Genomic DNA, 24,857 nt, shown 5'->3' on the forward strand with positions numbered 1-24,857 from the left:
TTTGCTTCCCTCTGTGTGTATGTGTTTATTAGTGTGTGTGAGTGAGCTGCCAACTCTGTGCCTTACATGTCTGTTTGGTGCAAACTAATGGTTGCTCTGAACTTTGACAGGGGAGAAAGCAACATGCGTGTGATTGTCACAGATCATGTGTAACATTGTTGTGTGTCCTTGTGTTAAAAAAACATCAGAATATTAAGCGATGCTTCCAAACAATTATTTGACACGTGCATCCAAATCCAAAATCTTTATCACAATGTCACCCACAGTGCTTGTGTAGGAGGAGCTGCAAGAGAATACCAGTGTGAGACTCATCCCTGCTGGGGGGAGAAAAAACAAAAACCTTCTGACATTTTGATTCCATGGGGGGTCAGGTACGGAGGACTACCGCAGTAAGCTGGGAGGAGACTGCTTCGCCGACCTCGCCTGCCCCGAGAAGTGTCGTTGCGAGGGCACCACCGTGGACTGCTCCAACCAGAAACTGACCAAAATACCGGATCACCTCCCTCAATACACCGCCGAACTGTGAGTCACACCCGTGTGTCTGTGTGTGGTTCAGTGCTCTTCTCAACTTTCACCACCTACTCGCCTTTTGTTACCGCGTTGTGTGTTCAAACGCCTCCCCTCTCCTCTGTTCTTAGACGTCTCAACAACAATGACTTCACTGTACTGGAGGCGACTGGGATCTTCAAAAAGCTGCCACAGCTGAGGAAGATGTGAGTGAGACGCTCTTTAAAACCAGATCAGAGTATCCCAGGGTCACATGCAGGTCACGACAACAACAGACGCCGGGAAGTTTCTCGAGAAAAAACAACGCTAACTTTGTTGTATGTCATCATTATCTTTTTCTGTTTGTCCTTATTGCCGCTCTTCATCTTCCCCCAGCAACTTGAGCAATAACCGCATCACCGACATAGAGGAGGGGACGTTTGAAGGAGCGTCGGGGGTCAACGAGTTGATTCTGACATCCAACAGATTGGAAAATGTTCACCACCGCATGCTGAAGGGCCTCGGTGGATTACGAACACTGTGAGAACACACACCTTCGTATGCATACACATCGTCCCATCGATCATGTTGAATATATTCCAACATGTTCCACCGCTGTCACACCCAGCAGCTTGGTGATGAATATTCATGATGGAACTCTTCTACAAAACTAATGCCGCGATCTTTTAGCTGAATGAGTGACTTGGGTCCACATTTATTTATTTATTATTCATTTTGGCTGGTTCATCCAGTTTCTTTTTTTTTTCAAGTTACAGTATGTTGCCATATGAAATTGATGGATGGATGGATGGATGGATGGATGGATGGATGGATGGATGGATGGATGGATGGATGGATGGATGGATGGATGGATGGATGGATGGATGGATGGATGGATGGATGGATGGATGGATGGACGGACGGACGGACGGACGGACGGACGGACGGACGGACGGATGGATGGATGGATGGATGGATGGATGGATGGATTTTAAACTTTAATTGAACATTCAAGACTGAGAGAGTTTGTTTCAAACATTGTTCAGGAGCTGATGGTGTCGATTTGAAATTGTAAAAATCCAATCGTTTGTTTCTTTTGACTCTGTCTCCACAGTATGTTGAGAAGCAACCGCATCAGCTGCGTGAGCAACAGCAGCTTCGTGGGTCTGAGCTCGGTGCGTCTCCTGTCGCTGTACGACAACCAGGTCACCTCCATGAACCCGGGAGCCTTCGACACGCTTCACTCTCTCTCCACACTGTGAGTGGAAACACAGCAGCCGACGGACGTTCAAATACTTCTTTAACTCATGGTCATGTGAACCCACAGGAACCTTCTGGCCAATCCTTTCAACTGTAACTGTCACCTGGCCTGGCTCGGCGATTGGCTGAGACGGAAACGCATCGTCACCGGCAACCCTCGCTGTCAAAGCCCCTACTTTCTGAAGGAGATCCCCATCCAGGACGTGGCGGTGCAGGACTTTGCGTGTGAAGAAGGTGAGGTGGTGGAGATAATGACGCGTAGATCACCGGACTTTAACAACGTCCTCACCAGGGAACGACGAGAACAGCTGCTCTCCCGTGCTGAGGTGTCCAGCAGAGTGCTCCTGTCTGGACACTGTGGTGCGCTGCAGCAACAAGGGTCTCAGCACGCTGCCCAAAGGCCTGCCCAAAGAAACCACCGAACTGTGAGTCCACCGCTCAACCATAGTCTCGACAACAGTGTGAGAGTCCAGTTAATAGCTTTAAAATAAGTTTACAAAAACACGTTATTATAAGAGACCTTCCCTAAAGCATTAATCTCTACTCTTTTCTACTTTTTTAATTTTTATTGTGGCGCAGTTTCCTTTTCTCACTGAGCAGATTATTTATTTTTACTACCATGTTTCAGTCACGGTGCAACCAAACATAAATCATACAAATGTACTTCTATGTAATTCTATGGTTGATGTCATAATATAAAATATTTCTTACGTGTCTCGTTAATAACGTCCTTAACTTTATTACAGTTTATCACAGTTGTTACGAGGTTAACAGACCCTAATTTTTTGTGTGGCAACTTGTCTGATTGAGACCTTGGCTCCTCCTCCAGGGTTTATCATCTTCTGCCTATGATGTCACTTAAGGAAGTCGTGTCTTTGGAATTTCCAAAATGTCCTTATTTCGATATGTTTTAATAATTAATCATACTTTTACTTAAAATAAACATAGTCCAGTGCCATGTTTGATATGAACTGTAATGGAATTGTTAAGTGAAATACTCTATTTTATAATTAATTACACACTTTTGGCCATTTTAAAAAATAAAATCGTATTCATTTATCGTATCAACAAAAATAACTTCCAGTTTTGTTGACTTTTAGTTTAGCTTAAGAACTGCATGAGAAAGAAGCTGCATATTCTATTGTAAGTAAGTAAGTAAGTAGTTTTTATTTGTATAGCGCTTTTCTAGACCAGGGTCACAAAGCGCTTAAACAATCAAAACAATCCTGTAAGTATGATCTGAAGAAAAACTGTGGTCGACCTGCTATAGAATTCCAAGCTCGAGACATTCATGTTTCAACCCCAAGTGAGTTCACGAACGATTATATCCACACGACTGTTTACCTTTTACCACAAACGCTTCATGATTAAAAAAAAGTGCTTCCACAGCACATTTACTCAAAATTGACGTGAGCCCAGTGATGGTGAGAAACATCTCTAATAACACTTTATTGTGTATTGTGTTTCCATGATAAGGAGGAAATGTATTTATTTGTCTTTCTGCACATGAGACGAGAGAGTAAAAGTGGCAGCGGCTGTAATTTATTCTGATACTCGAGTCAATATTGCACTTGTTTATAATGGTTCACGGTGTAATGACTCTTCATATGCTGAACTCCAGTATCTGCCATACGACTAAATCACATAATTTTCTATTCTTTCTCCATGCTTCTTCCTCAATCCTCCTTTCCTCCCTCGCTCAGGTATCTTGACGGCAACCACTTCACCCAGGTCCCCGTGGAGCTCTCCAATTACAAACACTTGACGCTCATGTGAGTCTCAGACACTCGGCGGCTCCGCACACACTAATTCACTAATGACCGGTCGGTCTGAGAAAAGCGGTGCTGACTCGGATGTACCTGCATTTGAAACTGACTGGAATGAAATGTTTGAGATGGTGTTTGACTCATGAGAGAACTGGATTCCTGGTGTCTGCGAATACAAAGGAATTCTCTTCTGTGCATGTGTTGTTGCCCGTGAGTGTCTTTTATGTTTGTTACTGTTTCCTTTTCAGTGATTTGAGTAACAACCAGATCAGCACGTTGTCCAACCACAGCCTCAGTAACATGTCCGAGCTGCTTACCCTGTGAGTCCTGCTTTACATCACTCTCCTTATCTTGTCTGTGTATGAGTGCGTGTGTGTGTTTACATGTGTGTCTGTGTGTGCATTTCAAAGTGTGTGTGTGTGTTTGTTTATCATATGTGTGTGTGTGGGTGTGCATTCATGTGTGTGTGCATGCATCTGTGTGTGTATGTGCGTGTTGATGTGTGTGTGTGTGTCTATGCGTCTGTGTGCGTTTCAGTGTGTGTTTATATGTTTGTCTATGTGTATGTTTCAAAGTGTGTGCGTGTTTGTTTTGTTTGTGATATGTGTGTGTGTGATTTTGTGTGTGTGTGGGTGTGCATTTATGTGTGTGCATGCATCTGTGTGTGTGTGTTTGTGTGAGTGTGTGTGTGTGTGCAGAGCACTCGCTTGTGTGTAGTCAAAATATGCATGTGTACGTGTATGTTTGTATGTGTAGGTGAATCTGTGTGTGTGTGAGTGTGTGCATATGTGCGTCTTACATCAGTGTTTGAGGGCGGTCTGCAAGCACCGGTCGTTCGCTCAACCCACCATACAGACGAGGAATAATATACATTTGTTTTAATAGCCATCAGCAGCTAAAAGATCTTGTCAAACTTTTTTCAAATCTTCTCGTCACATCATGAACATCGCAGTATCGGGAAGAACACATTTTGTGTCACAGTTTCCCACTCACATCAAGTGGACCCTCTTGTTGCCAGGAAACCAGCTCAAGTAGTATAATTATCATCAGCGTGAACATCCTTGTGCTGATTGACGGTTGATGACTATAGGTCGATTCAAACAACAGGTCACAGGAACAAGATACCTTGGGTGAGATTTGGTAAAAGGGTGTAAAAACAACATCACACAATTTAAAAAGCACTCCCCCGTCTGAAATCTCAGCAAACGAGGGGTTAGCAGAGTACATTATGTCGTAATAATGGCTTTACTCCATCTGTAATCACGCCCCAATTTGTTTATACAAGAAGTCCCTTGGAGGTGGAGACTTCAGGGATAGATGACGTCCTGTGACAAACCTCAATACTTCAGCAATCACAACAGAGTGGGTGTGGTTATGATACAAAAAAAAAATTTATCTGAGACCAGAAAGTTAGGTGTTTTCGGTGGGCGGGGTTGAAGTTCATTTTCTAATGTAAATATTTAAATGAAAAGAGAGTTTTGTGCAAATAGACACCTACTGTTAAGTACAATAGAGACCAAGATCAATTTAAGACACACTTAAATGAACACATTAGTTTAACTTTAAGATTAAGAGCTTTTGTATCTCATCATAAACACTTTTATATATATATTTATAGGTCATCGACGTGAACATTAATCGACTTTCATTTGAAACCAGCCATCCACGGGCAGCATAAAATTGCTTGGTAGGCCAGATTTGGTCCCTGAGTAAACTTTCAAAAACTATTTTGAAAAGAAAATTGGTCATTATTAGTTGACAGTGGAAAAGCGTGGTAACAGAAAATGAGTTTGTGTCAATAAAATAACCGACTAGACTAAACTAGACCTTGTTACATTCTTTAACATCAGGAAAAACGTATGTGTTTCTGGCTATAGAAGTGAATAATGAATTAAAACTGAATAATTCCTCTAAATTGATAACTTGTCTCTGTTCATGTAGTTTATGATTATGAAGGTTTTTGACAAATGTTACATTGCACTTGAGAAAATGATGATTTAGAATAGTTTGAACTTGTTTGATCTTCACTTGAAAGGGTTAAAAATAAAACTTTTTTTCTGTCTGAAATAAAGAATCCTGAGCTACAACCGCCTGCGGTGCATTCCGGTGCGAGCGTTCGATGGGCTCAAGTCCCTTCGATTATTGTGAGTATCTGTTAAAGACTTTTCCATCATTGGTCCACATATGTGCTGCATATTTCCTTTCATCCCTCGCTCTCCCGTAGGTCTCTCCATGGTAACGACATCTCGCTGATACCAGAAGGAGCCTTCAAAGACCTGGCATCACTTTCACACCTGTGAGCAGCACACACACACACACACACACACACACACACACACACACACACACACACACACACACACACACACACACACACACACACACACTGATGAATGCCTCCTGAGGTAGTTCCTCGTGACACCACTGTTCTTTGCAACATCTCTGCTCAGTATTGGTCCCTTCTTTAAAGACCCTGCAGATAAAACTTTGCTGACTAATCGCTCTCTTGTCTGCAGGGCTCTCGGTGCCAACCCGCTGTACTGCGACTGCCACATGCAGTGGCTGTCAGACTGGGTGAAGAGTGGCTACAAAGAACCAGGCATCGCCCGCTGCACTGGTCCTGGAGATATGACGGATAAATTGCTGCTCACCACACCCTCAAAGAAATTTACCTGCACAGGTAAACATACGTTCTTTGATCTGGTGGTCAGATGTTACAAAAACAACTATAAACATAGAGATTGTTCACTGTGGTGCAGAGAAGGAACAGAATATATATTTTTTAAACTTACTGTAGTTTAGCTTATTCTCTCGCACAACGTCTCTGCTTTGTTGGCAATTGGAAATAGATTATAACAATTCCAAAGCAAAACATTAAAAAAAAAAAAGCTTAAACTAAAAAAGTCTTAAACTATTCATGATATATTAAAAGTGCATTTATAATAATAATTATTATTATTAAAGCTAATGTTAAAACTCAAGGCAAGCTATTTGTATCAGAGGAATTTGTTTAGGGAAAATCCTACTCCATGAGGTTTTTAAAGAGATAATCTTACTTCAAAATCGGAAAGATTTTTTTTACCAGTCCTTTAACTTTAACCAGCACTTTAATTACCTGACCTGCTGCACTCAAACTTACGTCAGATGATCTGTTATTATCAATCATCTAGCCTTTTTGTTGCCAATTGACATGTTTATGTGACTGTACTGTTTTGTTGCTGAGTTTCTCCCAGGAAATAGCTATTTATGAGGGTTGATCTACAAGTAATGACCTATGAGTCTCACTGTTCTTCAGTTCTACGAATGCTTGACTTCTGCTGACTGTTGATTGACGCTCACTGTGAACACATGACTGAAACCTATTTTTGACCTAATCTAACTGACGCACGGTAGAAGTTCCTGGACCTTGTGGTTTTCTGATAGCAGGTACAGTATCGAACATAAGTTCCTTCTCCTCAGTGTCGCGCTCCTAAACTCCCTCTGACTGTCCCAGCTCACTTTCCTTCGACCCCAGAGTAAACCAAGCCAACCTTTGTTTTCCCCATCGAGCTCCTCGTGTTTCTACCAGCATTGGTGTTGAATTGGGGACTTGTATGTTGCAGGTAGATACATGTAAAGAGTGATTTCATGAGCCTGTAGTTCTATGATGAGGGTCTTATGTCATTATTCCAGTGTCTGCATAGTTTTACCTTTAGTTCAGTGAAGACAGAAACATTTTTACAGTTAACGAATACAGACAACAGTGTGTTGGTAACTTAAGCACATTGTAGGTCATAATACACCGCAAAGGTCTATTCCTAAATATCTAGAACATATCAAAATGTATTTTGGAATGTTGTGTCACTAAAACACTGAGCTGATCAGAGTGAAGATCCAAACCGTAGTGCATGGAAAAGACTAAAACACACCAAGGGCCAGTTGTTCAAGTGTAATCTGATTGGTTAGTAGTTGATCTTGAAAATGGGTTGTTTACAAGGGTTCTGAAATAAAATAAAATCCGGATCAAACCTTTAGTCTATTTTTTTGAAAGCTACACGGTATGATCTTGATAACTTTGATAAAAAAAACAGGGGGTAGGGTTACAAAGTGGATTTTAGGATGAGAATAAAGCAAAGGTAAAGGTAAAATTCAGTCACATAATCATTTTGTATCATTTTGTGTTTCTACTTTTATTTACATTTTGCACCTTATTTGATGAACTTTTACCATGATGAAGTAGATACAGTAGACATTACCAGTTAATTATAATTTAGAATAGTAGTTAAATATATAGTAGTCAAAAAATGGAAAAATAAATTGATATCCTCATGAAATAAACCCCAGGAATAAACAAACAAATATAAATAATGTATCCAAAATTGTTTTCATTCATCGCTTTAAAACAATTATCAGAAATGAATCTTTTACATATAATTATTAACCTTGAACATTCATTAATTTGTTAACTATTTTACATTCAGACATTTTTATTTTTTTTATACTTAAATATCCAAAATCTCTTCAGCTTTGTTTTTTGTCGTGGCTGAAATGAGTGGTCAAAAAAGAAATCATTGATAGTAGTGGATGTTTATTTTATTACATTTTTTTGTGTTGTCTCAAAATAAAAATCACTTCCCTTTGTTCTATGGATCAATGGTCCCCAACCCTCTTGTCCAGACCAGTACAAGTCTGTGAGACATTTGTTACTGGGCCGCACAGAAAGACAAAAATGTCTAAAAGGTGTTTTGTTTAGAACATTAAACCATATAAAATTAGTGTGTGACTCTTGAATAGTGAAAATGTCCTTATTCCAAATAAATAATATACACATAGAGAACACCATCATTGGCATACAAAAATATAAATAGATGCAAATACACATCAGAGTTATGTGGAGGGACACTTTTTTGCAGGTCTTGCTTTTTTAAAAAACATGTTTCTGTCTAAACGTTGGCCCTGTGAGTATAATCTTGACATTTAACAGGTCCGTGGTACATCGAGGGTTGAAGACCCCTTGCTTCTAAAGGCTAGTTGACCACATTGTGTTATGTTTTACCATTAATAGCAATGATAATCAAAATGTACAGGTTTATTCAATACAATATTGCTTGAAAAACTAGTAAAAAGTAAGATGGATTATCTGATCCTGAATAGAAAAAAGTGGGATTTCCAAATCAACATTCTTTTGATCCAGATTACATTTTATTTATCAACTGGCCCCAACAGATGAAACCCTAAGAGGTGACCTGGAATTGTCTGTGGCCTGTTTTCTTGTGAAGGGAGGCCTGGGCCTAGACCTTGCTAGACAATGGTTAGTTTGGAGGGATCAAGGCTCTCATTTGACATACAAGTCCCTAAAATTGCTTCAATGTCTTGAACATGTTGCACATCTCAAACACTCTGAAGCTAAAGTCGGTATGTGTGCTGTGTCCTGAATGTTTGCTGTCTCAGGTCCAGTGGAGTTGAGTGTCCAGGCCAAGTGTGAGCCCTGTCTCTCCAACCCCTGCCAAAATGATGGCACTTGCTCCAACGATCCGGTCAACTACTACCGCTGCAACTGCCCCTTCGGCTTCAAGGTAATGAGTCCTAGAAGAGAGTAAAGGTGCTTGAGAACATGTGTGAATACAATGTATTCTCTTGTACTCAGGGTCAAAACTGCGAAGAGCCGATTCACGCATGTATCAGCAATCCTTGCCAAAATGGGGGGACCTGCCATCTGAAGGAAGGGGATGGAAGCAACTTCTGGTGAGACTTCTGAAGCCTGAAATGATTTCAGGCTTTTTTTTCTAGTAGGTTATGAAGGCGCGTGTTACATGCAGCTGACAATTCAGATAATGTTTCTGAACAACAGAAGGATAACTGAGTTTAAGATGAATTAGATCCAAGTCAAGCTGATGTTGGCTTCATTTCCCTATGACTATGGCATGCTGGGATCACAGGACTTCGCTTGCTTGAGGTACATAGTCCAGGAATGACCAGGACAAGATCAGACGTGAGAAAATCAATGACAGGGCAGACTCAGGTGAAGGAAAGACCAGAAAAGAGGAAGAATCTTTTGCATTTAGAAGGACATCATTGAAGCTCAATATAAAAAAAACTCTCTTTAAACATCTCACTTAGAACTGGTCTTGCTAAGGGTATTGGCACACATAAATAAATATTGGTATTGTTGATGTCTTTCGACCACTTCAGTCAGATATGATGGATCACACAAGGTTTATAATGAACGATGAAAGACTGTCCTCCATCCTTCAGCCTCCTCTGTGGACTAGAAGTGTAACTAATGCTTTTCCCACCAGACCTGATGTGACATCTGTAATCTCAGAACAGATGTTGCAGAGAAAAAATCCCATCTGTCGTGTTACTGTCCAATCCACTCTAGTGTTGTGTTCCCTAGCTCGTGCACTGTTGCTCAATACCCATGATGCTGCTCGGTCTGGTCCTCCTCCCAGGTGCTCCCTCGTGAGTGAGATCCACTTAAAGGAGGAGGATTCATTAGGCACATCTGCAGAAGTCATTTCTGAAACGAGCTGTGAGATAGACCTGGAATTCCTGGTCTGCTAATACCTACTTCTTTACATCTTCGCTAAGATTTTTTGTAAATGTGTCATTCCAGGTGTGTGTGTCCGGAAGGCTTCGAGGGCGACTCGTGCGAGATCAACATCGACGACTGCGAGGACAACGACTGTGAGAACAACTCCACCTGCGTGGACGGGATCAACAACTACACCTGCATGTGCTCGCCTGAGTATACAGGTAACTAGCGAGCGGCAGGTGCCCGGGCTAGCTCTCTGCGCCGTCTTGTTCTTGCAGTGGGAAACCATCTCTGATCGCTAACGCTTGTGGTCGTCTTCTCTCTGCTGCCGTCTCGCTGTGCTCTCTATCCATCTTTTTCCGTGTCGCAGCTGCTACCAATGAGGTGGAGAGAGGTCAGTCTGTTCTTCTCTGTCCCTCCTGACTTTCTCTGTCCTCCTCCCCTCCTCATTTCTTCCTTCATTTCCTGTGGGTTTATCCAAGCAGAATTAAAACCCATTCCCACGTACTGTACTCTCCGGGCTCCATGTTAGTGGTGCATGTCCTTGATGTTTAAACACAGCGATTCTGTGTTCTTAACCCTGCCCAAGTGTCAACCCTGAATTGACCATTCTATTCTTAATGTTGCTTAATTCAGCTCCTATCCTTACGTGTCAATACTGTACATATGGACGCTTACACACTATTATTTATTTTAGCTCCTTCAAGTGTTAGTAAAGTGCGAAGAGCGTCTCAAGAAGCCACAGAAAGTGTGAGAAAATGTGAGAATTGGTTGACAAAACAATAGAGAGGCTCATGCTGTGTCACATTTTCTACGCTTTTATTACATTGACTGGAAACGTACCCTCAGTTCTTCAGCCGTGATGAAATGACCCACTCCAAATGCAACCGATGCCTAACCCACTGCCTTAACCCTTGTGTTATCTCAGGGTCAATATGACCCAGAGGACCTCCATCACTGGATATGTGTTTTTTGAAGCCAAGGAGGTCGTTCACCTTGACCCAGAGATAACACAAGGGATTCCAAAAACACATTCAGAACTTCGGGTCACCTTGACCCAGAGATAACACAAGGTTGAAACCTTTTTAGTGCATAGTTGTGTTGTGGAGTTTTAACGTTAAAATAATAGTTCTATGGCACAATAGTTGAAAAGAAAACCAATCATCACTGAATATTTGAAAAGAAAGTCAAACTGTTTGAAGTTCTGTTTGAAGACACTTTATTCTCTAATGATTTTTCAAATTAAATGGAACATTTTCAGATTCAGACGACGTAACTGGGATCATAAAATGAATTTATTTTCTTAAGGCCCTTTGAGAAATGGAAAGTGCAGGATCGAGGTCCATCGATCGCATCGCTTCCTCTCCGTTTACATATGAGCCTGCATTAGCGCAACAAAAGTCGATTATCGGACTTTCATTTCGCTGGTTACCTTTCGTCAGTTTAAAAACTCGGGGGATTTATTTGAAATCAATTTTTCAGGTCCAACGAGACGGAGCATCGCTCTACACCTGGGAATACCATATTTGACATTCCCAGAAATGAGGTCATTTATCAGAAGGCTGTGTTAGTGTTGTCCATAGGAGAGTCATCCATCACACAAATGCACACACAGACACGCACAAACACATACACAGGGGGTCGCCAACCCTTTTTTGAACCGCGGACCGGTTTCATGTAGGAAATGTTCACAGACCGACCTTCATATAAAAAAAATTTTCTCTAGTTTACAGGTTTATTTTTTGGGTACACTTGACTGAAACGAGCGTCAGAGGTATTGACACACTTCTGACAGAAATGATCACACCTCGAGGACACTAAAGCTAAAATATAAAATGCATTCTTAATAATGTCGGCGTGTTTGTTTTTATGATTTCTTCAGGTGAGCTTTGCGAGGAAAAGCTGGACTTCTGCACGCCGGAGCTGAACCCGTGCCAACATGACTCCAAGTGCATTTTAACCAACAAAGGATACAAGTGAGTGACTCAGGATTCAGGAACCGTTTGGCTTTAGCCAGAATATGATGATGGTGCTATAGTTGATACCCTGTCCTCTCACAGGTGTGAGTGCACCCCCGGTTATGTGGGCGAGCACTGTGAGTCGGACTTCGACGACTGCGAGGACAACAAGTGTCAAAATGGGGGTCACTGCATCGACGCGGTCAACGGCTACACATGTGTCTGTCCACAGGGTTACAAGTGAGTAACACACTTTGAAATCAACGCCAGGTTCGTCATTACTATGTCGCGTGTGTGTGTGTTTCAGCGGGTTGTTCTGCGAGCTGGCGCCCCCTATGGTCCTTCCGCGCACCAGTCCCTGTGACAACCACGACTGCCTCAACGGGGCGCAGTGCGTCGTCATGGGAACGGACCCTCGCTGCCAGTGTATCCATGGATATGAGGGGGAGCGCTGCGAGACGCTGGTCAGCGTCAACTTCGTCAACCGGGAGTCGTACCTGCAACTTCCGTCCAATCTGATCTCACCGCAGACCAACATCAGCCTGCAGGTGAGTGAACGCATCGGCTGGTAATATAATGATTGCAAATGAGAATCTTGACGTGTCAAGGGTCACAGTGTTACCATCTTTTTTCAAAACAAGTAAGTAAGTAAGTAAGACATTTTTATTTATACAGCGCTTTTCCAGATCAGGGTAAGTAAGTAAGTAAGTAAGTAAGTAATATTTATTTATATAGCGCTTTTCGAGACCAGGGTCACAAAGCGCTTAAACATTCAAAACAATACTCAAAAAAAGTACATACTTTAAAGATCAAGATAATACTGAGAACAACACAGGAGTTCGAGAAATCTAAGGAAAAGCCTGAACAAATAGAAACGTCTTAAGATGCAGGGTCACAAAGCGCTTAAGCAATCAAAACAATATTCAATAAAGTATATACTTTAAAGGTCAAGATAAAACTGATAATACAACAGGAGAACCAGAATATCAAGGAAAAGCCTGAACAAATAAAAACATCCTAAGATGTTTCTTAAAGGAGTCAGTAGATCCATCAAATACAGAGAGAGAGGAAGATCGTTCCGAAGCTTAGGAGTAACAGCCTGGAAGGATTTCTCTCCTCTGGTCCTGAACCGTGTGCGAGGAACCATCAGTAGATTCTGATCCACAGACCTCAGAGCCCGAGCTGGGGTGTAAGGCTGGATTAGATCAGTGATGTAAGGAGGAGCCTGACCATGAATAGATCTTAAAGTAAGAACCAGAATTTTAAAGTTGATCCTGAAAGAAACTGGAAGCCAGTGAAGAGTTTTAAGGATCGGAGAAATGTGAGTTCTTCTACTTGAGCGGGTCAGAATTCTCGCTGCAGAGTTCTGAATCAACTGCAGACGAGACAGATCCTTCTTGTTAAGACATGAAAACAAACTGTTGCAATAGTCCAGACGAGAATACACAAACGCATGGATTACAAGCTCCAGATCATGTTCTGACAACATTTTCCTAAGTTTAGAGATTTTTCTCAGTTGAAGGAAACAGTTTCTGGTCAGTTTTCTACAGTGTTGAACAAGAGACATGTCTTTATCAAATACAACAAAACACCTTTAAGACAGTCATAATCTATAGAATGATGTGTGTTTCTTCAGATTGCTACAGATGAGGATAGTGGCGTGCTACTGTACAAGGGAGATAACGATCACATCGCAGTGGAGCTGTACAGAGGACGCCTGCGGGTCAGTTATGATACCGGGTCTTACCCTCCGTCGGCCATCTACAGGTAGACTTCCTTCCCTGGTGCGGCCCGATCTCTGGACGTACAGTGCAATGCTAACCTAATGTGCGCCTCAGTGTGGAGACGGTGAACGACGGGACGTTCCACGCCGTGGAGCTGGTGGCGTCGGACGACACTCTGTCTCTGTCCATCGACCGGGGGGTCCCCAAGTCCATCCACTCCATCAGCAAACAGTCCACGCTCAACATTGACTCCCCGCTTTACCTGGGAGGTGAGGAGAGGCTTTCTGTGTGTTTTCACAAGCTAGTGACCGCAGGATACCTTCGTTATAAGATGATGCAGAGGACAAATGTACTGTTTGCAATAAAGAGGTGTTTCTCCTTCAGGGATGCCAGAACGGACCTCTGCCTCGGATGGTCTTTCAGCTCTCCAGCACACTTCAGGCGGGCGTAATGGGACCAGCTTCCACGGATGCCTGCGGAACCTGTACATCAACGGGAAGCTGCAGGACCTCGGCGCAGGATCCGGACCTCCAGGCTCGGAGAAGTCCCTAAGCAGCAGCCGGCAGTGGCTGGGTCACGGGGTAGAACCCGGCTGCCAGCCTTGCCAAAGAGGAGCCTGTGTGCAGGGCGAGTGCCACACCACCGGCCACCGCGGCTTCACCTGCACCTGCCACCCCGGCTGGACTGGAGCTTTGTGCGACCAACAAGTCAACAATCCGTGTGACGGGAACAAGTATGTACCCGACTTTCCTGTCCAGACCACATTAGATTCCTGGACTCACCTAGTCCAGTTCACGAAGTCCAGAAGTTCCTCCATTAAGTCCAATTAAGTGCTACCAGTCGCGTTTGATCCACAGAACTTTATGAAGAAATCAGTGTCAGATTCATGTTAGATTCTTCTTTTCATCGCCATGTATAGATATTGTTGTTGTTCAATTCGCAACTGTAATTTACAATATTGCGCAAATCTCACTATGTTTAGACACGCCTGACCAGACAGAATATGTTTGAGTTTGGCTCCCCCTACAGTCTAATTGCAACATGACGCGTAGGAAGTGTAAAACTATAAACAAGATAATTTAGCTCAGTGATCCCCAAACTTTTTTAGACCGGTTTAACGTCATTATTATTTTCTCGGACAAACTTAAAACGGTATAAATAAATCCTAAATGTATTATTTTTCACTCATTTCCACTTTTTTACTGTTTTACTTAGAGTTGACTTGCCTGAGCCAAACATATTGACATGTCTAGAGTTGCAGCCTAATGTTGCTGAAGAAAAAATACCGTCTTTAAAAAAAAACAACCTTTCAGACAGTATTAATCAATAGAACAGAAATTATATTCCATTCCCTCACGGACCGTTGATGGTCTTGCTAACCAGAAGCCCTGCAGGTGATCATTTACACTTTTTATTTTCTACTCTTTTATTATATTTCAACAACAAATATAACAACTTTCGTGAAAATGTATTGCACCTCAAATGAATGATTAATTTCAAGAAAAATCTAGACTCAATTTTCTTTTATCCAGATACATACTCAATAATCAAATTACAATATTTAGAATTCATGTCATCTTAATCAGAATCAGAAACAGCTTTATTGCCAATAATATAAAGAACAAAACTTGATCTTCTTTTTTGTGGTGAAGTAGAAACAGCGAGGCAGCCATTGGTTGCTCCAAACTTGTTGATAATAATAATAATAATAATCACATGAGGAAAGGTAGGGTAGAGCAGTGTTTTTCAACCACTGTGCCGTGGCATATTAGTGTGCCTTGAGAGATCGTCAGGTGTGCCATGGGAAAATATCAAAAAACATCTCATATTTATCTGCAAATAAAAGAGAAGAAAGCTGGGATTGGCTGCTCTGTATGTCAATCAAATGGTTACTGGACCAATTGGTTGATGTTCAGTTGTAAATAGAGATCTACATATTACCATTTTTTAACATTTTGAGTGCTGGTGTACCTCATTTTTTCAATGAAAAAAGTGTACCTTGTCTCGAAAAAGATTCAAAAACACTGGGGTAGAGGTAGCAGTGCAAGGATACAAAAAACACCTCTGAACATACCAGCACATATTCAGACAGTCACATGATGAGACAAAAAGGCGGGATGGGAGGCAATGAACGATTACAATGTTAAATACACTTATCTACTCTATTTCATTTCTTTATTTTTACCTAGCCACTTGCTTATTTTTACCATATTAAGCCTTTTTCGTTCACTTCTGTCTTTTGTTTTGATGGCGGAATTTTATGGTGTTTTCTCTCTGCAGGTGTGCTCACGGTACCTGTCTCGCCATCAACTCCTACTCCTACTCCTGCCGCTGCCAGCCGGGATTCGTGGGCGTCCTGTGCGACGAGCAGGACCAGGACTCGCCCGCGGCCTGCAGTCTGTTCTACTGCAAACAGGGCAAATGTCGGGTGTCGGGGTTGGGGAAGGCGTACTGCGAGTGCAACAGCGGCTACACAGGAGAGGCGTGTGACCGAGGTGAGCGTCACTTCCTCCTTCGACGTCCCTCAAAATGTTATGAACTGTCCTAACAGATCTACTCCTCGTTTCTGCTCTGGGTGTTTTCAAACTCTGTGTTCTAACTCTTCTAACCTGCTGCTTCTTCAAACCAGCTGTCTCTGAGCTTCCTCTCAGCCCACCTCGGGGGGTCACTCAGGTGAGGCTGTCAGGTCTAATGACAAGTGTAGCTCATCCATCTGCATGGCCGCATGTGCTTCACTCTCCTCATTTATTTGCCATCATTGTCTCAGCGTAAATTTACATTTTCTATGTTCATTGTGTTATTTTTCATTCCAGAAGAAAAAAATGTTTTCTTCTTTCCATCATTGTTGACTTTCATGGTTGAATTTCATATCTTGTATCTGATATATTTTTTCATTTATATTTGGGATTCTTTTTTAAGCATTGAATTCAATCGTTTGTCTATTGGAAATTTCGTATTTATTCAAAAACAAATGTTTCCCAATGCCAATAATGTATTAATTATCAAAATTGAATGATCTTATCTTATCTTTTAAATCCATATTTTATTATATTCCAAAAATTGAAACACTAAACTTTATAGAATAGAATAGAATAGAATAGAAAAGCTTTATTCATCCCCAGAGGGGAAACACACTTTCACAACAGCGCAGTTGAGAAAAATAAAGTGCAAGGAAAAAAGAAATAATAAAAGAGATAATACAAAATAAAACAATCTTAAGAATATACAAATTATTTACAAAATTAGAAATTTGACACTATTAACAAAATAAAATAGAATAAAAATAAAATAAAATAGAAATAAAAAACTGAAAAAAAAATAAAATAAAAAGCACACAAGAAGAAAAACACGCTACGGATTAGCATCAGGATATTTAAAGTAGAGAGTTAAATATCCTGACACCAGTTGGGATGAAGGACCTTCTATAACGCTCCGTCCTACACTGGGGGTGCCTGAGCCTGCCACTGAAGGAGCTGGCCAGCTCCTCCACGGTCAGGTGCAGTGGGTGGAGAGTGTTGTCCCTGATGGAGGATAGTCTGGAGAGTGTCCTCCTCTCTCCCACCTCCTCCACCGAGTCCAGCGAGCGGCCCAGGACAGAGCCGGCCCTCGTGACCAGCCTGTTCAATCTCTTCCTGTCCCGGTCCGTGCTGCCTGCTCCCCAGCAGACCACAGCGTAGTGGATAGCAGAGGCTACCACAGAGTCATAAAAGGTCCTTAAAAGTGGTCTGCACACTCCGAAGGACCTCAGTCTCCCCAGGAGGTGGAGGCGACTTCGGCCCTTCTTATACACGGCGTTGATGTGTGTGGACCAGTTCAGTTTATTGTTGAGGTGAACACCCAGGTATTTGAAGCTGTCCACCAGCTCAATGTCCGAGCCCTGGATGCTCACCGGTTGATGTGGTGGAGACTTTTTCCTGAAGTCAATCACCATCTCCCTTGTCTTACCGGTGTTTAAGCAAAGGTAGTTGCTCTCACACCAGTCAACAAAGTCCTTGATGACTGACCTGTACTCCAGCTCGCCCCCCCCAGACATGCAGCCCACAATGGCCGAGTCGTCGGAAAACTTCTGGAGGTGACAGCTGCTGGAGTCATAGGTAAAGTCCGCCGTGTAGAGGGAAAAAAGGAAAGGTGACAGCACTGTCCCTTGAGGCACCCCGGTGCTGCAGATGGTCACCTCAGACCTGCAGTCCTGCAGCCTCACATACTGCGGCCTGTTGGTGAGGTAGTCCATCGTCCATGCTGCCAGCTGTGTCCCAACTCCTGCGTCCTCCATCTTCTTCCTTAGCAGCGCCGGCTGGATGGTGTTGAAAGCACTTGAGAAGTCAAAAAACATGACTCTCACAATGCTACCGGCGGCTTCCAGATGATTTATAATTCAATATTTTAAAATTTGAAGCCTTTTAATTTAGTATATTTATTTTGCATAATAATGTCATGATTTTTTAATTGAATATAAAAGGCTACATAATTGAATAATATTAGATTTAGAAAGAGATAATAATGAGAATGTGAACTAGAATATATTAAATATATTAAAAAAACAAAAACTAATTCCACCCTTCAACATTCTCATTTTGTTTTTAATTAAATTACCTAAAAAAGAAAACTTCATTATACAAAGTATTAAATTAAATTGTTCAAACATATCAAATGTAAAATTCAACTATAACAGGCTGAACCTCATAAATAAATAATAATAAAATAAAAAATAATAATCTGTATAGTTCAGGTTGTGTTTCTCCTGGATCCATGTCAGATTAACCAAATAAGTCTTTTGTTTCATGTGTAGTTAATGTTGCTTAAGGAGCCTCCATTTGCATCTATGACGTTGTCAAGTACCTCAAAATGTTTCTGTTCTTTCCTCTCCATGCATTTAGTGAAATTTAATGTATGTTGTGGATTGTTTCGTGTCCTCTACCTTAACCTTTCTTGATCATTTCCGGTCACCTTTTTTCTTATTGACCCTCTCAATCATGTCTTTTTAATTGTTTTCCTCTCCTTTTACCTCCATCTCCAACATTCTTCCTCGAACACTGTCTAACAGCCAATAATTGTGTTGACATCAACCTTTAAATATAATTTAAAAAAGGGATGTATTGTGACGAGCTTCACGAGTCGTGGGCGTGTAACTAATATGGAGCCGGTTCTCCCTGCAGAGGTGGCCTGTCGAGGTGAACGGGTCCGAGATTACTACCAGAGACAGCAAGGCTACGCGGCGTGCCAAACCCAGGAGAAGGTCTCCCGTCTAGAGTGTCGGGGCAGCTGCGCCGGGGGGGCGGACGGACAGACGACCTGCTGCACCCCCCTACGCAGCAAACGCAGGAAATACACCTTCCAGTGCACCGACGGTTCCTCCTTTGTCCAGGAAGTGGAGAAAGTGGTCAAGTGTGGCTGTACAAAGTGTTCGTCATAAAAGATAAAGAGAGACGGCACCGTTTTTCACTTCAACCGTTTCGTGTTCCCGCCTGACCTGACAAACCCACTCATCCGCCATCTTTGTTTTGTATTTCTGTGTTTTGTCAGCACTGGACTGATGATTGATGGGGATGTTGCATTGTAAAAAAAAACAGACTTATTTTTATTACGAAGTGGAGAAAAAAAAAGACATTTCCTTGCTTCTTTTTATCAGTCATGATGACTCCTATGGTGTACCACTGTCCCTTCCCTGGAGGACTGACCCGATCAGTGACAGCTTCCTGTAGAACTTCCTGCTCCCCCCGTCTGAGTGTTTTAGTGATAACCTTAACTGGTAGTACCACAGACTCGCCGCTAGGAGGAGCTGCATTTTGCCAAAAGATGCCAAAAGATGGCAAAATGGTGACCCACGACTGCCGCCTCCTTGACAAACTTCCTCGAGACTGTGTCCACGCTCTACACAGACGTGATCAAACGTGTATTTTATACAGCTACTGAACAACACATACAAACACTAAGTTCTATATCACCTGCCTCCGATCACCCTGCAGTCATAATGACAAGTATTTATTGTATCATAAATACCTGTACTTATTCAGTAGATCTCCCATGTATCAATCTGATTCTCTTTTAATATATATTAATTTATATTGTCCTTATTTTTGTATTAAAAGACATAATCTGTTACCATAGATGAACTAACAACAATGGTGTCCTCTTATTTTGACTGCAAATGTGTTTTTGGATCACTGAAACTGTTGTGCTTGCCAGAGACCTGAGTTACATTTTCATCTGCAAATGTGACGTGAAGTCAGTGTATATTTTTGTTTCCTAAAGGTTTGTACTGTGCCAATACCAGACGGTCTTTATATTAGAGTTTTCAAAACACTCTTGTGCGTAGCATTGACCCTAGCAGATGCTTAGAACTGTTTTTACCTTTTTAACAAATTAATCTTAAAGAAAACTGTGACTTTTTTCTAAATGAAACTACTTTGTTAGCCCCTCGCTCTCAGATATTAACATGTTGCTGCTAAGTTTTTTTGTACCGTAGACTTGGATCCTGATCTGTGTGTTCAATAGAACTCCCTGCGCCTTGTGTAACAGATAAATATGTCCCCCTCCTCTACACATGTGCATTGTGCTCTATAACCTCCCATCCCCGTCAACCCCAGACTAATGTCAGTTCCCTGACTGATGTTTGTTAATTAAACACAATATTTACCTCACACCTTTCACTTTGCATTTCTTCCTCTTCAAGGATACACACTCCATACTTTGAGTTTACAATAACAAGCATGATTGCTTTTGAGATTCAAACATAGAGATGAAACACAAAAAAAGGAAAAAGGACAGCATGAAAAGAAAAAACAGGATCATTTTACAAAATTAGAATCATTTCCTCGGGGCATTTGAAAATGCAATAATCAATGACATGAAGATTTAAAGACGTTTACATTCTGTAGGAAAATATTTGTCTTATTTCTACTATTAATATTGTATCGGTTCATGGTTTATGTTTAACTTGTCTCAACCCTGTAACAGACAATACATTTTTTTGAGACATTAAATTGTTTCATATCGTTTTAAAAACTTAAAGTCTAGTATAATGATATTTGAATTATATTTTGGTAGGCAGGCCACCTACTGCCAGTTTGGGCATAAGAAATAGGGCTGTTATACAGAGAAATACCCCAAGGGAACCTTAGAAGGGGTTGATGAGACCCCCAACAGAAGGGCACACAATGTTTGTTAGCGGAATCCAGAAGTAGCTGCGTAGATCGAACGTCAGGAACTGGAGAGCTCAGGAAGGTCTGGAGGTGGCTGATCTCAGCAGAACAAATGGCTCCGACGGGAATGTTAGCAACAGCCCTAGCAGGGCTAGGAGCCTTTCTTCAACCTCTCTAAGAAAAGGCCCTTGGCAAAGACAAACAGTTTATGTTAGGTCTACACACTACTTGGAACCCTGGGATTCAGAACTTCAAGATTGCTTTGGATCAGGAAGACCTGTCGAACAATGCTTCTGGGAAACAATCCTGGGTATAAAAAAACAAACAATCAAAACTACCTAACCTCATATAACCCTATTATAATCGCATCACTTTCCTTTCCTTTCCTCACTGCTTGTGTTTGAAAGAAATGTTAGATTTAAGACAAGATGTCTCCGTGCTAGGAACTGGACTGAAAAATCTTGAGGGTAATACATTTGTCCGAAGTTTCTATAATAGTGGTGGAACCCTTGGAGTAAAATAATGAACGATTTATGAAACTGGGATGGAGATATAACACAAACCTAACAGCTTAGTGCCTCAGAAAGGGTTCAGACAGAGCGGAGCTAGTACAGGAAAACAGTGGGTTGAGGAAAACTTTTCTCTTCAGTAAAGTTCTGGTTGTTTGCTCACTCCACTGGTGGATAATCACTACCTGAAGGGGCAGTTTAAAAGTGGGGGATATTCTCTCAGCTATTTGGCTACAAGGTTCGCCTACCTCCAGTGGCTGTCAATATTGTCGCTGTAGCTGAAGCCTCCAGGCCATTCTTAACAAGCATTTTCAGTAACAGGGAGGGCTACATTCGTGGGTGATGTACAACTTTTAAACGACTTTTAATGGACATTTAAAAATATCCAGGAAACTGCTACCTGTCTGAAGCGTGAAAAAAAAACTTGAAAAAAGGCCTCAGCTATCCTGAAATGGAGGAAATAATATAATAAAATAATAAAAATCCAAGCTCAGCTCTGACGACACTGAAGCATGTTTTGGCATTTGAGCACAAGAAACGCAAAGAAAGGTATGTTCACTCACATCCCCTCCCTAAGGCAGTTCAAAGAAGCAAACAACATATGGAGCTTGTAATCCATGCGCTGGTGTCTTCTCGTCTGGACTATTGCAACAGTCCGTTTTCATGTCTTAACAAGAAGGAGCTGTCTCGCCTGCAGTTGATTCAGAACTCTGCAGTGAGAATTCTGACCTGCTCTAGTAGAAGAACTCACATTTCTCCGATCCTTAAAACTCTTCACTGGCTGCTAATTCTGGTTATTACTTTCAAATCTATTCATGGTCAAGCTCCTGGCTCCTTAGACCCCAGCTTGGGCTCTGAGGTCTGTGGATCAGAATCTACTGATGGTTCCTTGCACACGGTTCAGGACCAGAGGAGAGAAATCCTTCCAGGCTGTTGCTCCTAAGCTTTGGAACGATCTTCCTCTCCCTTTGCGCTTGATGGAGTCTCCTGAAGAAACCTCTTCAGACATTTTTATTCGTGAAGGCTTTTCCCTGATTTTCTGGGACACCTGTGTTTTTTGCAGCTCAAGATTTGTCTTTTAGTGTAAGGGCTCTGCTTTGACAATGTACAGATGGCATTTTGAACATGATGGTTAAAGATTTCAAAACATTATGGATGGTTGAAGACGAGGGCTTCCAGTGATTAAACAGTTCAATTCAAAACCTACTTCAAGGTAATAAATGATGCCTCTGGAACTATGTGGCGTCCCTCAATCACTTGCCCACAGAACTTTTCTTCAGGGGAATCTCTCGCAACATCATAGTCCATTGAGATTCCTGTCTGACCTCATCTGTCAGTCTGTTTATCAACACCGCAAACAAGAAGGAACTCATGGCCCAACCCTGATTTAGTCCCAAACCCACCTTGAACGTTCTCTGTCACACCAACCCCTCCTTATACATTGGCTTGTGGCCTCTTAATAATGCAAAAATTATCAGAAAACTATAAAACTAAAGTTGATGTCGAAAGTAAATGTAAAAGTAGATTAAATAAGTTTAAATAACATCAATAAAATTACATTTGCTTCCAACTTAGAAAGTTTGAATTTGATTAAATTTATCACAATAAGCACACAATTATTTTGTGTTCCTCACGTTTTTATTCAGAATATGAAAAGTGACACCTTGTCTACATATACAATGTTTCCAACACTCGTTTTTTTAACTACACATTTCAACATCACTTTTCTAGTAAGACCTCCTCTTGACATTCCTGTATCTGCTTCTCTTCCTCCTCAGTGGAGTCCAGCAGGCATGTTTGTATGAGAGCCATGGTGACAAGGTAGGGGTCACAGTTGGAGGCAGGACGTCGGTCTTCCAAGTATCCGCAGCCTTTCTGACTGACCACGCCTGGAATACGAACACTGACATTCCGGTCAGCGACTCCACTGGAAAAGTGACCATAACTGGAGGTGGATGCGCGACTGGTCAGACGAGACATGTTGTCTCTGCCTTGGTGGGGATCGTACACTAGAAGGTGTTGGTGGTGACGCTTACTCAACTTGTTGATTGCTGCTTGGATATATCTGTGTTTCAAAGACACAAACATGACTTGACTGGCAAATAAATACACAACTGAGGCACTTACTTGAGTCCGTCTTCACTCCTCATGTCTTCAGTGCTGAAGTTTGCGTGACACCCTGATGTAAGATGGATGTCCTTGACTGGTACCACATCTAAACTGGCAATGACACCAAAGTCTTCACACACACGATGCAGAATGAAGCGAGACATCCACAGATGATCTCCAATCTCAATCCCCTCACACGTGCCGACCTGGAACTCCCACTGACAAGAGGAACATTTTAAAAGTTTAAATTCCTTCTCTCTGTAATGAGTCGGATATTTGTGCTCGTAAAGTGACCCCACTGGCCCTTCAATGTTGTCTGTGCACTCAATGACCACTCTTTTACTTACAATCTCTTTCGAGTTGACCTGCTACTGTACATATTCTGGATCTATCTTGTCTCTTATTATTTGGTCTCCTCTGCTTCACATGGACACCTCCGTCAGTGAACACTGAAGAAGGTCCAAGATTTTACTTGGACTAAAACACGTTTCATTGATTGGTTAGCAATTCATTTTGTTAAAATTGGTTCATGAAGATCATCAGACATTAAATATTTAAAAAATATCCTGTCTCTTCTGAAGAAAGAAGGTTTTTGTAATTTTAGCTACATGTGCTGTTCTTGTGACAATTATTCTATTTTCATTTAACTAGTTTAAGTTGATGTGTCATCACAGGTTATTTTAGTACTAAAATATTAAGGTACCCAAAACTACCCAGTGCTGCTTTAAGTAATTTTTGGTTATTTTAGTATAACTGTGTGTAAACCGCTGTCTTACCTGTGAGGTCAGGAATTCTGCGTTGGTACCAAACACCTTGATTCCGGCGTACAAACAGGCTTTGTAGTGACACATGCTGATGTCTCTGCCGCACACTTTGTCCAGACCCACACCACAGGACACTGAAAAAAGCAAATAATGTGAACAGAACTTCAGGTCCAGCTGGCAAAGCTTGTCCATCTCACCTCTTGTAGGTTTAAAGCTGCTGGGCCATCCATAAGGCCTTGAGTCTATACCCAAGAGCATGAACTCCTGCTCCATCCCGAACCAGGGCTTACATTTTGAAGCTTGGTTCATGACTTCAGCACACTTGGTACGATGATTAGAAACTAATGCAGGAAAAATAAGATGGATGCTCAACAAGAAGGTTAAAATCTGAACTTAAATGACCCAAACAGCACTACATGATCTTATATCATAGTTTTCTGCTACAGTAAATAAGCTCAAACACAGAGGGTTGTGGACAAAGTTATGGAGACCAAACCCAGACAGAGAGGAGATACAGGTAAAAGAGTGTTAAAGGTGGAGGTTCCAGGTTAAAGCAGAATTGGAAGAGAAACAATGAGGTTCATGGATGCTGTAAATAAGGACAAAGAGAAGACTGGTGTGGATA

General features: G+C 41.7%; 2 protein-coding genes across 6 annotated transcripts in view; one reads left to right on the top strand and one right to left on the bottom strand.

Annotated features, from left to right (window-relative positions):
* Positions 1–20,349, top strand: part of slit2 (slit homolog 2 (Drosophila)) — a 77,762-nt gene extending 57,413 nt beyond the window's left edge. For 3 of the 5 annotated variants that reach the window (XM_087799582.1, XM_087799590.1, XM_087799606.1), the window contains 23 exons: positions 372–522; positions 639–713; positions 883–1,026; positions 1,601–1,744; positions 1,814–1,980; positions 2,039–2,171; positions 3,450–3,518; positions 3,761–3,832; positions 5,585–5,656; positions 5,737–5,808; positions 6,029–6,192; positions 8,943–9,067; positions 9,139–9,236; positions 10,108–10,247; positions 10,397–10,420; positions 11,909–12,002; positions 12,087–12,224; positions 12,292–12,532; positions 13,621–13,751; positions 13,823–13,977; positions 14,093–14,441; positions 15,989–16,203; positions 18,865–20,349. In XM_087799582.1, the coding sequence (XP_087655708.1) occupies positions 372–522; positions 639–713; positions 883–1,026; positions 1,601–1,744; positions 1,814–1,980; positions 2,039–2,171; positions 3,450–3,518; positions 3,761–3,832; positions 5,585–5,656; positions 5,737–5,808; positions 6,029–6,192; positions 8,943–9,067; positions 9,139–9,236; positions 10,108–10,247; positions 10,397–10,420; positions 11,909–12,002; positions 12,087–12,224; positions 12,292–12,532; positions 13,621–13,751; positions 13,823–13,977; positions 14,093–14,441; positions 15,989–16,203; positions 18,865–19,121 (3,230 nt within the window). In that variant the 3' untranslated portion in view covers positions 19,122–20,349. The remainder of the gene's footprint in view (positions 1–371; positions 523–638; positions 714–882; positions 1,027–1,600; positions 1,745–1,813; positions 1,981–2,038; positions 2,172–3,449; positions 3,519–3,760; positions 3,833–5,584; positions 5,657–5,736; positions 5,809–6,028; positions 6,193–8,942; positions 9,068–9,138; positions 9,237–10,107; positions 10,248–10,396; positions 10,421–11,908; positions 12,003–12,086; positions 12,225–12,291; positions 12,533–13,620; positions 13,752–13,822; positions 13,978–14,092; positions 14,442–15,988; positions 16,204–18,864) is intronic. The other 2 variants (XM_087799599.1, XM_087799615.1) reach the window with 1 other exon arrangement.
* A 2,729-nt stretch (positions 20,350–23,078) lies between these two features.
* On the bottom strand, positions 23,079–24,520 carry LOC148088757 (glutamine synthetase-like). Its single transcript, XM_087805683.1, has 4 exons — positions 24,430–24,520; positions 24,245–24,366; positions 23,487–23,686; positions 23,079–23,424 (listed from the first exon to the last, which is right to left on the bottom strand). Exons 1-4 carry the CDS (start codon positions 24,503–24,505, stop codon positions 23,079–23,081), a joined length of 744 nt encoding a protein of 247 aa, XP_087661809.1. The 5' UTR covers positions 24,506–24,520.
* Positions 24,521–24,857: the final 337 nt, after the last annotated feature.

Source organism: Callionymus lyra, chromosome 1 (assembly GCF_982586985.1).
Source record: "Callionymus lyra chromosome 1, fCalLyr1.hap1.1, whole genome shotgun sequence".
In the NCBI taxonomy this organism is placed as follows: domain Eukaryota; kingdom Metazoa; phylum Chordata; class Actinopteri; order Syngnathiformes; family Callionymidae; genus Callionymus; species Callionymus lyra.